Source organism: Neolamprologus brichardi, chromosome 19 (assembly GCF_056152115.1).
Source record: "Neolamprologus brichardi isolate AB-2024 chromosome 19, ASM5615211v1, whole genome shotgun sequence".
Classification (NCBI taxonomy): domain Eukaryota; kingdom Metazoa; phylum Chordata; class Actinopteri; order Cichliformes; family Cichlidae; genus Neolamprologus; species Neolamprologus brichardi.
In genome coordinates, this window is record NC_142122.1 from 4,487,155 (window position 1) to 4,501,536 (window position 14,382).

A 14,382-nucleotide genomic window follows, 5' to 3' on the forward strand; every position below is an offset into this window, starting at 1 on the left:
CGATCATTTCTGCTGAAAATACAGTCTAGCTACCCCCTCTTGTGGCGCAAGGTTGGAATGGCAACAAGTGAAAATTGCTGTGTAAAAATAAAGACTGAAGACCTGAGACTAATGGCCTCAGGAACACATAGTAAAGGGTTAGGTAAACAAATGTCAGTGAAAATGTTGATAAAGTTTGGGTGCTGCTAATTGAAGAGCCAGACAATATAATGATATTAATAATAATAATAATTTGATATCTTTCATTTACTTTGAAATCTGCCCAGTCTCTAATTATAAGTGTTGGAACAAGGAGTGATGGTTACAAGGAAACAACACATGGCTTTAATTAAATGCTCATTATTGCCACTAATGACCTAATGTTCTCTGTCAGCCATTTGTCTCTCCCCAATGATTTTATTTGGACAAACATGGCGCCAAGGCCCTGACACTGGTATACCATTTAGACTATCACTCTGCATCGCACTATTGATGTCAGTAACTGCATGTACCCGCAAAAAATAATCAAAATAAGTTCCAAATACGTGATTACAATGATTCCTCTATGGTTGTGGAGCATTTGTCATTCCTCTGGTTCGGCTGCCACACACCAGCAACTGCAGTGAGCCTGTGATGGCTGTGTATTACAACAGAAACTGTGATTTCTTCACTATTTTCTTCTCCGAAATGAGCTCCCGTGCCAGTGGGAAATAAGCAGCATGCATTACACTGAACGTTTGACCTAATCTGTGTCATTTCACCTTGATGGCCATTTTGCTATTCTCCCTGTCCGATAGGTTACGATGACACATCCTATCACTTTCTTTTACTGCTTCCTCGTCATGAGTGAAGGGCTTGCATCAAGAAACACACCCCGCAGGAGCGTCCCCTTCCAAGGTAAGACATCTTATTTACATGATAGTTTGAAAGAGAGCCTAACAGCAGTACACAGTGACTAAATGTGGAGCAAAGTATTTTATATACTAGGCAGTTATGTGTATATATATATATATATATATATATATATATATATATTGTCCCCCCCCCCCCCTCCCCCCAAAGCATTTGGACTCTGAAGCTACAGCTGAGCTGAATATAAAATATTTTAAATAATTTATTATTATTATTATTATTATTATTATTTATTTTTTAACTATCCTGATCTTAAACCTTTGGTACTTCAACACTAAAGGAGCTCTGCTGGAAAGATGGACGATATTAACAGAAGATGTTGGTGTTTTAAAGTTGGTGGCAGAGATCACTGCCTTACATTTCAGTCCAGGTCTAGATTTGGTGATCGGATAAGTAGGTATGAAAAATGTGTTATTCCCATTCATGATTTCCTTTTATTGTATGTTTGTCACACAGATTTAAATTAATTTAAAATTAATTTAAAAATGTAAATATTAGACAAATATAACATAACATAACATATATTAGACAAATATATTCTACTCCAGATGTTATTGGAAACACACCTTTTAAAAGTTCATCTTTTGTCTGGTCAGTCCACAGACTATTCTCCCAAGTCTTGGGGATCATCAAGATGTTTTCTGGCAAAACTGAGATGAGCCTTTACTCGTATGTTCCTTTTGCTTAGCAGTGGTTTTTGTCTTGACTGACTTTAACTGAGGCAAGCGCGACCTGCAGTTCCTTGGATGTTGTTATAAACACCTTCGTTAAAAAACTTGCTTGTGTTATCTTTGTCTAATATTTACATTTGTTTGATGATCTAAAACATTTAAGTGTGAGAAACATACAAAAAAACCCAGGAAATCAGGAAGGGGGCAAACACTTTTTCCACAGCACTTTATAATCTGAAGCGCTGTGTCTATAGACTGGCTGTCATCTTGCTAGACACCAGTTCTATCACGATTGTAATATTTCATCACATGATGAAAGGTTATCACAGAATAATCCTGTATTGTTATGCAGTGACCTTTTATTTTTGGTAACAGTGCACCCACATCATGCCAGAGCATATCAGAGCCACTGGATCCCCTCACTATAGGTGTCAAGGGTTCTTGTTTCTCCTTCAAATCCATTGCATACACCATCATGCTTTAACAGTCATGCTAATTGGTTTCTGGAGCAATGTCACTATTATTATTATTATTATTATTATTATTATTATTATTATTATTATAAGCATTATTATGCAGCTAAATTTCAGCTTTTTGACCTAACCTAGGCAAATATTTGTAGGGTCACCTTCAACAAAGCATTGATATACATATATATTACAATATATATGATTAAGAATATTCTAAATCAAAGCACACAGTTATAATAAAACAGGCATGTATGCATTTTTTGTTGAAAACATGATAGACTACGCAGCATAGCACATCAAAGTGGACATTTTTAAAATGCATGGGTTTGAATGATAACCTCAAGCTCCTTGTCCACCTGTCTGCCCTAGACATAAACTTGAAGCAGTTCAAAGAGTCTGGCTTTGACAGTTTGAGCTCTTTGATGGTAAGAGAAGACATTGGTCAGCTTGTCCTTGGTGCCAGAGGGAAAGTGCTCACCCTTAGCTTGGATGACATCACCAAACAGACCAGCGAGGTACGATCTTTGTTTGTCTGAGTAGACCGCTGTGCTCTATTTCAGAATGGCGATCCCTTTTTAATGTGAAAGAATTAATCTGCATGTTTCAAAAATACTCAAACAGAGAACCATAAGAAGCTTGTCAAACATAAAAGAGTCTTGGTCATTACCAATGGTTTTTTCTTCCAGAATAAATGGGCTGTGAGCTCTGCAGATAAAGACCTCTGTCAGTTGAAGGGCAAGAGTGCTGAGGTATAGTAAAAAGTTAGCAAATATTATCAGCTCTAAGTGGAGGTTTTCACTCCCAAACACAACTTACAGTTTGGGACTTCATTCCTTTATCTGTGTATGGTCTTCCAACAGGAATGTGATAACTTTATCAGGACCCTGCACACAATGGAGGACAGTAAAATGCTTGTGTGCGGGACAAACGCTTTCAACCCTGTGTGTGACTATATGGTAAGTATCTTTGTAAAAGCAAACTTAGAATACACAGGACCAAACGTTGGATATGCCACTAAATCAGGAAAATAAAATATCCGAAATGGAAAAAGAGATGATGAATATATTTCCAAAGACAAGCATCGGCTTGCGTTTCAATTTGCGGCTGGAGCAACAGAGCAAAAATATATAAAATTAACAATTTAGTAGAAATAACGCATAATATTCAGACACTGTTTTATATAGTGTGGGATTTATTTTATTACTGTACATCTTCAACAGTAAAGTATTAAACTTCAGGGACTGAGCTGTCATCTATGGTTGCTAAATAGCTTTATAGATAATCTTAGCCTAACTGTTTGTACCATCATTGTAAACAGTCAAAGGAGCTTGCAAAGAAAAGCGTCTGGACTTCTTTAAGTTGCTTGAAGACGTTTCACCTCTCATCCGAGAAGCTTCTTCAGTTCTAAGGTCAAATGGTGGAGAGTCCCAGATTTAAACCTAGTGGGAGTTTCCCCCCACAGAGGGACAAAAGGACCCCTGATGATCCTCTAATCGCCTGAGCCAGGGTGTGAAACTGGGTGTGGGTCCCAATCAGCCAGAGTTTCGGGTGAGTTCATTGTGAAACCTGGCCCCACCTTATCATGCGAATTCCTGAGGTCAGATGGCCCAGGATGTGAGTGGGCGTTAAGGCGTCTGGGAAACTCAAAACTGGATTATAGATGGCAGAGAGTTGGTGTCATAAACCACCGCCTCTGTTCAAAGATGGTCGCTCACAGTGGACATAAATGGCTTCTTTCACTCCTCTTTCAAACCATCTGTCCTCTCTGTCCAAAATGTGAACATTGGCATCCTCGAAAGAGTGACCTTTGACCTTTAGATGCAGATGGACAGCTGAGTCTTGTCCTGTGGAGGTGGCTCTTCTGTGTTGTGCCATGCGCTTGTGAAGTGGCTGTTTGGTCTCTCCAATGCAGAGGTCTGGGCATTCCTCGCTGCACTGTACAGCATACACCACATTGTTAAGTCTGTGTTTTGGAGTTTTCGGGTGAACCAGTTTTTGTCTGAGCGTGATGCTGGGTCTGAAATGCACCGGGAGCATGACATCCCGATTAGAGGATCATCAGGGGGTCCTTTTGTCCCTCTGTGGGGGGATACTCCCACTAGGTTTATATCTGGGACTCTCCACCATTTGACCTTAGAACTGAAGAAGCTTCTCGGATGAGAGGTGAAACATCTTCAAGTAACTTACAGAAGTCCAGACGCTTCTCTTTGCAAGCTCCTTTGACTACGATGACCTGGATGACTGAGAACCACAGACATCATTGTAAACAGTCATATTGTTTGCAGCATTATATTTATTTATTTATTAAGGAAATATAAAATAAAGTGCTAGTTGGTGATCTTTAGATGAAATCGGAGGCTATTAAAAAAAGTTTGGCAGAACAAGGTTATTTCACCTTATTACAGTTCATAATTAGGTATTTTATAATAGAGAGTCAGAGATATTGTTTTGATTTTTTTATTTACCTTTTGGCATGAAAATGAATAAGGCATGCTAGTTCACTATTTTGGCATGAAATGAATTACTTTTGTTACTTACAATCACACACAGAGAAAGTGCAGGACACATGAGGAAACCAGCAGGACAAACACTATACACACGGGAGACTAGAACAAACGTGTGCACCTGAACAACAACACAAAAACTCAGCTTGAAAAAATAAAAATGAAAACAAGAAACAAAAGTCAAAAATATGACAAGCAAATTCAATACTACACCAAACCCTGCCATTACTGTAACAGCTTATAGTACTTTGTAAAGTTTAGCATGTAGTGAAAACACCTTCCACACTGATTAATAACGTGAGACCCTTAAACACCAGTGTGTGAATGTGAGAGTGAATGAATAATGGTATTGTAAAGCGCTTTGAGAGCCCCTAAAAGCGCTATATAAATGCAATCCATTATTATTATTATTATTAATCTTTTAACAGACTTTAACAAACGGAACTCTCTCCTTGGAAAGAAAAACACAAACAGGTCGGGGGAAAATTCCTTTTGACCCCTACCAACGCTTCGCGACCTTTATGGATGGTGAGTAGCTGTATGTATTCTTCTTCCTTTGATGAATATCAGTCTGGCATAAGATGAGATTCCAGAAAGCTAAAGCTTTTTCCTCTCCACTCAAAAGGTGATACTTTGTACTCTGCCGCTTCGACAAACTTTCTGGGTACAGAATCGGTGTTCCAGAGAATCGGACTACACCCTGTCAAGACTGAATTAAAACGCTCCTGGTTAAATGGTAATTTTATCTTTCTGGACATGTAACCTAATTATGCACCTCTTCATAAGGTGTCAGATACCTGAGACAGATCTTAATAGCTCCACCTTGTAAAACTCTTAACCCTTTGATCTCATATTGTAAACGGTTTGACCCAGATCCCACCATGATTTCCATAAGCCTCATTGAAGCAAGCAAAAATAGCAGCAAAGGTGAAGATGGCAACGTGTTTCTGTTCTTCTATGAAAATGCTGTGGAGCAACTTCACGGCAGCATCCCGGTGTCCAGGATTGCTCGTGTGTGTAAGGTAGCTACTGTAAACTCATCTGATAAAGAAAATATCGAGGCGATGTTCGTGTGCAGTAAATGTCTTTGTAACGTGGAACAAATGTTACAGTTGTTTATGTGTTTGGTTTTAGAGCGACTTGGGTGGCAAAAGGACTCTACAGCAAAAGTGGACTTCTTTCCTGAAAGCCAGACTGAACTGTCCATTTGGAGATGTTGGCTCACCATCTTTGGTCCAGGACGTTTTTCTCCTCTCAGACGAGAATGACTGGAGGAACAGCGTCTTCTACGCCACATTCATCTCCAACTCGTAAGCTGTGTTAATTTGTATTATAGCATCATTATTTTGCATGTACAGTACTGATAAAACCAAAGCAACAGTACTGTAATGACTTCATGAGCCTTTGTTTAATGTTCCAGTGTAGTTTGATTAAATGATTTTGGCAACTGGGTGACGGATGTCCAGATAAATATATAATATATATATAAATGGTGCCATTTTTAGGTCAAAGTGAATTAATTTAATCAAAATCTTGCACGACAGCTCAGGTCATCTCATCATAGCTTGCAGCAATTGTTCACTGCTAGAAATATGGTGGTGCACCATGTTTCTCTTAGAACTTTCTTTAGTTTGTCACAAAGCCACCTAGTAAATAATCTCAGGATTAAATCACAAGGCAGAGTAAAAGTGAACAAACACAAGAGACAATAAACAACAACAGATACCACAAGCTGGCTGATAATTATCTCAGAGGTCTAGTATCTCTAAACTAGCTAGCAGAAAAGGAAACAAGTGAAGGTGAAGGTGTATCTCCATTCACAGCGATCATAGAAAACCCTACTTACTGATGAATCAGGGTTAGAGATTTAAGAAAAGGGTGCATGTAAAGAGATGAAGAAGAGAGAGAACGACACCACAGTGGAACTACTGAAGACGGATAATTGGCCCAAGCACACCTAACAGCTTCAAAGAACATTTCTGTAGCACTAAATTAAGGCGGCCGAGTCATTCCTGACATTACAAGAGTCTGTTTGGAACATTTTCCAATTCTGCAGGGAAAATGTGGTTAATATGGGCTAAAACAGCTCAAGTACATGCTGTCATTACATGACAAAATAAATTTAATTCAGCTTTTTCAAGTGAAATATTAGAATTATTTTCTGAGATAAAACATTTTGTGTTAAGTTGCAAACAAATGCCAAGTACAGGTATAAGCAACGTATCAGCAGTCATATATATACTGTAGGGATTCTTTTGTGTCTGTTGCAGGGAGCCCTCCTGTGATTGCAGTCACTCTGCTGTCTGTGCATACAAGCTGTCAGACATCAGCCAGGTGTTTAGTGGGAGGTTTCTGACTGAGTTGGATACTGGGAACTGGGACATATACACAGGAGAGGAGCCATCCCCCTACCCTGGTTCAGTGAGTATTAAGCCAAACTTTATATATTCACTGACTTTACCTTTTAAATAAAGAACAACACAATCTGACTTGCTTTCTGTCATATACTCAGTGCATTGATGACGAAACGCGTGCCAGCGGCCTGACGAGCTCTTTGAACCTCTCAGACACAACGCTGTTGTTTGTAAAGAACCACCCTCTGATGGAGGGCGTGGTTTCACCAATGACTGGCAAGCCTCTGCTTTTCAAGCCAATGACGCATTTTTCAAAAATTGTAGTGGACCAAGTCACGTCACTGGATGGACAACAGCACCTGATTATGTTCGTCGGCACAGGTGCACATTCATCCGTGCCAGTAACAAAATCACACTGGCAGATGAAGCTCCATGATGGATTCATTTCTCTTTCCCACAGATACTGGTTGGCTGCAGAAGGCGGTGAAGTTTGAAGGTGAGGATGGGCGTATCATTGAGGAGCTGCAGCTGTTTAAAGAGCCTCAGCCTGTGGATTTCCTGCAGCTTTCCTCCAAGACTGTAAGGTTCACTAATTTTGTCCGAATGCAAAACTAAGCTGGGAAATCTTTAACTTGAGTTTAATGTCTTACTCAGCTCTGAGCAGTAGTAATTTAAATACGCTTGTAGAGAGATGGCTATAAACTCGTTTTGTTTGTTTGTTTTTTCCCCTGTAGGGCCATCTGTACAGTGGCACCAGTAATGCAGTTGTTCAGATTAATGTTAGAGACTGTAGCCGCTACACATCATGTGATGACTGCCTTCTTGCCAGAGATCCGTACTGTGGCTGGGACCAGATCAGAAGCCAGTGTGCATCGGTTTTTGGTGCATCAAACTCATCAATGTAAGCCAAATTACTGACCATGCTAAAGAGGGAGAGTGCTAAGCTTTGGACTAAATGAAGTTTTCCCCTCCTTCTAGGATTCAGAGTCTCAGTAATGGAGACATCACGATGTGCCCACCCTCTGAGTGTAAGTGCAGCATTCATGGAGTTCTCTTGCAGTGCAAGCAAGTGCAGGCTGACAAAAACAGATCACTAATTTTTACCATTTACAACAACATGGACATATAAAAAGCTTTTGTTTTGTTTGATCTGTCCCTCAGCAAAAAAGCAACCTGTCACTGTCTACTTCAACGTCAACATATCTCAGCTCCTCCCATGTTCCCCTGACACCAACCTACCAATCATCTGGTACTTTTCTCACAACGTCCTTCATTTTGGTCCACAATTCACTGTATTGAGTCTGGGTCTCATCATCAGACCTTCCTATTCTGATGCTGGACTGTACAGATGTGAGACAGTAGAAGCAGTGAAGGGCAGAGTCCACAGAAAAACCATTGCTCAGTACCTTGTTAAGGTTCACGACACTGATGCCATTATCACGAACCTGAGGGCTGCTGTTTGCACAATGGCTGCTGTTGTTTCCTTGGTCTCATTTTCCAAAGTTGTGTTTATGGTGATTGGATACCTGAAGTCAAAAAAGGAAACACTCGACGTGGCAACGAGAACTGCAACAACCATCAGATGAGGCCTTGTAATTATAAGAAACCAAGCATGTGAAAGATGCATGGAGGAAGGTCTGCTTCAAAGTGGGAAGGATGCTAGCACAAAAGGACACCGGCAGTAGCATCAGTGTTTGTGAGATCTCAGACTGGTCTCTTCTTCTACTTCTCTACCTTTGTTACATTTAATGCAAAAAAAAAAAAAGGAAATAAAAAACAGACCATATGAAAACAGTCATGGAATTCCAAACTCAGCATCATTACACCCACTGAAATTGTTACCTCTTCCAAAATACAGTGATTCAATAAAATGATTGACATTATATTTTGTTGTCAGATTTGTGAGCCAAACAGTGCCAGTGTCGACCTATGGACTTTGGAGTTTGTGTATTTTATCTATTAGGCACAATGTTATGTAATTTATCTTGACTTTTATCTGTTTTTTTTTTAAATTTCACAGCTTTTGCTACATTTATACTAAACCAAAGTAATTAAATCATAGAAAAACAATTAAATTACAGAAAAACTCGTTTTTGCTTTTTTCCAGTAAGAAAAACAAGTCTGCATAATGACCTACGTGAAAATTTTCCTGCAATTTTGCTTATCACAGTTTAAGCCCAACGAGTCATGTTGACATATTTGTTTTTTCATTTAATACAGCAGCATTTGTTTACAATGTAGAAAAACTAAGACCCGTGGCTGAAAGTTCACTTCGCTTTCTTATTTGAAGATATTTCAGAATTAAATTTATACTTAAGCTTTACACTGACAGAAAGAGGAGTTTTACTGGTTGAGCATTGATGCAACAGCTGTGATATGATGCTATATAAATAAAATTGAATCTAATTGGTCCAACTTGACATCAAAGTGGGTCTTATGTGGCCCACAATGTCAAATGAGTTTGACATCTCCGCCGATTTTGTGTCTTTGAATATTTGACTTTAACCAGCGTGCAGGCCTCTTGTATCACCACAAAGTCCACTCTAATCATATGTATGTTGGAAGCTGCTACCATATCGCATTTCTTTTTAAAGACTCAATTAAGGATGAAGAGGAAAGCTTTAAGTACATTTTACATTTCCTCTCACCTGCAATAATTGGCTGAGCTGTTTGATGGCATCATGTATAAAGGAGTAGGCTGCACTGGTTGCTAGCACAGCATAATTCAGGGCACCCTCAGCTTTGTGTGCTCAGTCTGCAGCACAGCATTCAGAAATAATGGCAGCTAGTCCAGCCAGCTTCTGTCTGCAGTGATTATTACTGCAGCTATTGGATGACATATAGCTGTCACTGTGATTATGGCTCCAGTCATTGCTGTGCTTTGGCTGTTACAATTTTGGCTTTGACACAGGACTTAATGGGTGTGTGCATATGCAGTGATGGTTGGGTTGGGTGAGTGTTCGATTGAAACAGCTGTGTGTGCGCTCTTCTGCTGTGCATTGCTAACACACCTGTCACAGAAGCGCTGCAGGTTTGGATAGCAGTACGGGTAGGCATGCATACAACAGCATAGATTACACCATAGAACTACAAGAAACAACAGCCAGGAAGAACTGCTGTGCATGCAGCAGCTTTTACAATGAGAAATAAATGCCACGTTATCTTACCACATAACTTGCAACACACATGTGGATCAGAATCACAGTAAAAGTCTAGATGAATATTGCCATTCGTGATTCCTAAAGGTCAACTATTCATTTCTTTAAACTTTCTGCCATGTATGTATACGGCTATAATAGTAGCAGTTCATATGAAACATGGCTAAAGTTTCAAATAATGAGCTCAACATTTGTACATGAGCCAAAAAGCTCAGGCTTCCCACTGCTTTAAACACTTCTTTTTATCCTGGATTTTTATCTTGTATAATCATCATGTCAGCTCATTGATCTGCCAAGGGCGCCTAACATTACAAGTGCTAGTAGCAGCAGAATTATTTATTTCCTTGCATGTTGGCACCACACGCCTGTCTGAAATGGGGTTAAGCATCACTCCATCAGCGACTGGCTTGGACTACAGCCACTCTACGGGTATTCATTTTCTACATCAGTATAGTGCAGTACCACCAGCAATGCTGATCCACATGGCTGCCCTCTATGTTGCTTGTTTACATCTTCCTGTCACAAGCAGAGAGGAATTGAGACATTGGAGCTGGGAATAAGCACTATAGGTCCTCTTTAAGGGGCTTTGTAATTACAGGGACTGGCTTCCAAAATATTTGTCCTTGCATCATCAGTATCCTCTAAAATGAGTGTAAAGGCGAGTCCACCCACCCCAGTAGATCAATGTGAAAACAACCTTCTGGGTTTAGATAACAGAAAGCACTTGAGGACATGTACCAGACTCACTTGGCTTCATTAATCCTTCCGTAAGCTGTTCAAATCCATACTTCTCACTAGATGGCAGCATGGGATGTATTTGGAGAAGCTGTGTGTTTTTCATCTGCAGCCGCTGAGGAAAAAGGGGGAGGAAAAAAGAAACAACATTAGTTTTTTAAAGTGGCCTTGAACTGAGCTCTGTGGTGATGGTGTAATTAGTTCTCAGGGGAATGAAAACTGCTCTCTAAATGTCGGCTGGTTCTCTCTTTTCCGTCTGTCTTTTTACTCTCTTTCCCATGTGCCTCTGTCATTCTCTCCTCCACGTCTACACCCAGTGCTTTTTCTATTCCTTCGTCATCGCTTTTCCCGTGCCTCTTGTAGACTTTCTCCCCTCAACTCGAAGGCAGAAACGTGACCGGAATAGTTACTTTTTCCTTTGGGAGCATTTTGTGAAAAGTTAACTCACATATGTGAATAAGTAAATAGAAATATGTTAAAATTTGGAGATGAGAGGAAACATAAACCGGAAAACATTGATTGTTGTCTGCAATTAGACTGAAGCGACTCAACCGGATCTATAAAAGGAAAGATAATTAAATGCCATTGCAAGCACATACATGAAAGACACATTTAGGGACTGCATCTGGGTGTCACAAGAAGTTTTAAGAGAGAACCTGCTGCTAATACTCGTCTGTATAACTGTATCTGTAAGTGTGTCCAGTGTTTATGCCTTGAAAAACATCACTGAAGATGAGAGGTTTCCTGTTGGCCACCAGCCTAGCATTGATTATTCACAAGTGAAAGCAGATAAGCACTGCATAGATCAGTAGAAGTTCAGACGATACCATTTCCACAGTCAGAAACATTGGCCTGTAAACCACAGTCCCACTCTGATTTCCTCAAATAGTTATTTCAACACACAAAATGAAGAAATGATAACGCCACTTAACATTCTTGGTATACTGCACATATCACTATCATGTGTTAGTATCATTTGCTGCCACAAGATGGCAGTCATGGATAACTATAATGTCCAGTTAAGGCGTAAACCCGAGGGTTTGGAAATAATTATTTGGAAAGTATTGAAATCTGCCAACTGCTCTTTTTTAAAGGTGTGTAGTTGGTCAACTCCAGACTATGTTATCTAAGAGGTTCAGTTGTCTGCCAAGGAAATATGGGAGTCTTTTAGTTTACTGAGTGCGCTATCGTTTGAATAGTTTTGAAAACTGCTCTGAGATAACAGCTACTGCCTTAAAAATAAAATAATAAAAAAAGACTATGAACAGCTCTCTGTTCTCTGTGTGACATCTTGTTATACTTCTTTCCCACACAGTAGAAAGATCTGCACCTCTGTTAGTTGAGTAACACACCTCTTTGATCTTGGTTTCCAACCTTCTTCTCCATGGGGGGGCTCTCTCTGCATGTAGCATTCTTGATCTTGAGGATTGCTGTTGCAGTGGCACATGCCATTTCACTGGTTTCTGTGATGCTGGTCGTGGGGATGGTGTGTAGGGCTGTGATAATGTCTGTAAGCATTGTGTTGGAACTTTGTCACTGAGCTGGTGGGTGTTTGTGTGTTTAGTCTGGCTGCAGTCTTCATCCTCAGCTCACTTGTGTTCCCATTGTGGTTTGAGTCTTCAGCTTTAATGGTCGATCCCTTTTTTTTGATGCCGGACCACTGAGTTCCCAGCTGCTTCTTCGTCAGATTGGATGTTGTTCTTCAGCCCATCCACAGATTTGCTGTTTAAAAAGTGGATCCAAATCCAGCTGCTGTGGATGTGTCAAACAAAGGGGTTACTTTGTTAGGGACTGGCTGCACTACTTGAAGCTGATAGGAAGGCAAACATAACCTGAATAACCACTTGTAACTGAGCTCCACAGAAGAGCATCTCTGAACACAGAACCTGGTGAACCTTGATAGAGATGAGCAGCAGAAGACCACACAGTGATTCCTTTCAGGTAAGAACAGGAAACTGAGCTAATGCTAGCATGCTAGCATGGGCTCAGCTAAACTGGACAATAGAAGATTGTAAAAACATTGGTCAAAAGAGTTAAACTAAAGTACAAATGCTTTCAAACCTTCAGATGTGCAATCAAGAGCTCTATTTGCAGCACTGTTCAAGTTTACTTCAGTTTGTAGGGACTTGCACATGAGCATGCCATGCAAAAACTTTATTCGGGTTTGATGTGAACACATTGTATAGCCTAAGAAATCATCACTAAAATAGGGTATGTTTCGGGGCGTGACAAGGCACTACCACATGATCATGCATACCCTCATTCATGACATCAGGTTTCAAAGTCCAAGATGGAGGCAAGTGTTGGGTGTAATGTATTCCACAATAACACATTACTATTGTCACGGTCCCCGTGTCTCTCTGGTTGGCTCACGCTGGCTACAGGTTTTGTTGTTGTTGTTCGTTTTTGTTTTCTTTGTCTCTCCTCCTCCTCTCTGCCTGGGTGGAGCTTGTTACGGGTTCTCGCTCTTGGCCCACGCACCTGTGTGATTGTGTCCACCTGCTGTTGATCTGGCTGATTTCCCCAGCTGCTATTTAAGGCAGTGGCACAGAGCAGCTCACCGCTGGAACGTTGAACCTCCTGAGTTCGTGCTCTCGGCGTTATCAAAAGAATCCCCTGTGTGTATTCTGCTGTGGAACTAACGTTAAATTCTGTGTGTAGACATCCCTCTTCTGGACCAAATCACGGGACCTGCCCGGGTGTGGCAGCGTGTGTGGAATTTTGGAGCGAGTGCGGCTGAAGAGGAGTGCGTGTGTGCGGAGCAGCTGTGGCGGTGACTGTGTGAAAGAGGAAGCGTACATCACTGTACATATATATAGCACTGAGGTGATCCCTGTTGTAAATAAATCTCCTTTTGTTCTCAAAGAAAGAACTGTCTGCGCGTGAGTCCGCCCAGTAGCCATGACAACTATTATCACTTATATTGAGAATATAAGTTACTGAACTAAATTCAGTAACTTATATTGCAGTTACAATTTCATCATTACTTGGATTCCAAAGATTCTTCAGTTGTCTGCATACCAGGTGGACAGAAAAAATATGTTTTTCTTTCATCTAATTTCACTTTGTATGGAGGAAGTTGGTCTAAAAGTTATAAGGGGTGGACACATGGACATTACTTCACTTTTATTGTATGACAGGATGAGAGTGTGATGGTAAAATGCAATCTGGGTCCAGGACGGAAACAAAAATGTCTATTACGACTCAACACCGATGGCAGTGGTCAGAATGGTCAAGCTGAGGATTCAGAAGGGTGGGTGACTTACTATAGTCACTGATAACATAATGACATAATAGCCCACTCTTTGCATTTTTAGTTTAAAATCACCCTGGTGTTGACGATGAACGGAGAAGAATAAGCTACTATGAGAGAAACAATATATTCTATTTACTGCTTTATGTCACCCACTGCCTTTGTTGGAACGTGAAACAGTGATTCTGCTGCTTTTATCTTTAGCCGTTAACTATAATTCCTTAAAAGCAATCATGTATCCTCATATTCTTGCTTATTTTTCTTATTATTTGAAATGTCTTCTAGTAAAGTCTTGAATAATAAAAAGAACACCCACAATTTTAGCAGAATAAGTGAGACTGACAAA

The 14,382-nt window shown here is 40.2% G+C and overlaps 1 protein-coding gene across 1 annotated transcript; it reads left to right on the forward strand.

Annotated features, from left to right (window-relative positions):
- The first annotated feature begins 780 nt into the window (after positions 1 to 780).
- LOC102794166 (semaphorin-4E-like) lies at positions 781 to 8,773 on the forward strand. The gene is made up of 14 exons (XM_087832915.1): positions 781 to 876; positions 2,402 to 2,547; positions 2,719 to 2,781; positions 2,893 to 2,988; positions 4,965 to 5,064; positions 5,162 to 5,272; positions 5,410 to 5,558; positions 5,671 to 5,846; positions 6,807 to 6,957; positions 7,049 to 7,271; positions 7,351 to 7,469; positions 7,625 to 7,791; positions 7,869 to 7,918; positions 8,052 to 8,773. The coding sequence occupies exons 1-14, from the start codon at positions 783 to 785 to the stop codon at positions 8,474 to 8,476; spliced, it is 2,070 nt and encodes a 689-aa protein (XP_087689041.1). The 5' UTR covers positions 781 to 782; the 3' UTR covers positions 8,477 to 8,773.
- The last annotated feature ends 5,609 nt before the right edge of the window (positions 8,774 to 14,382 follow it).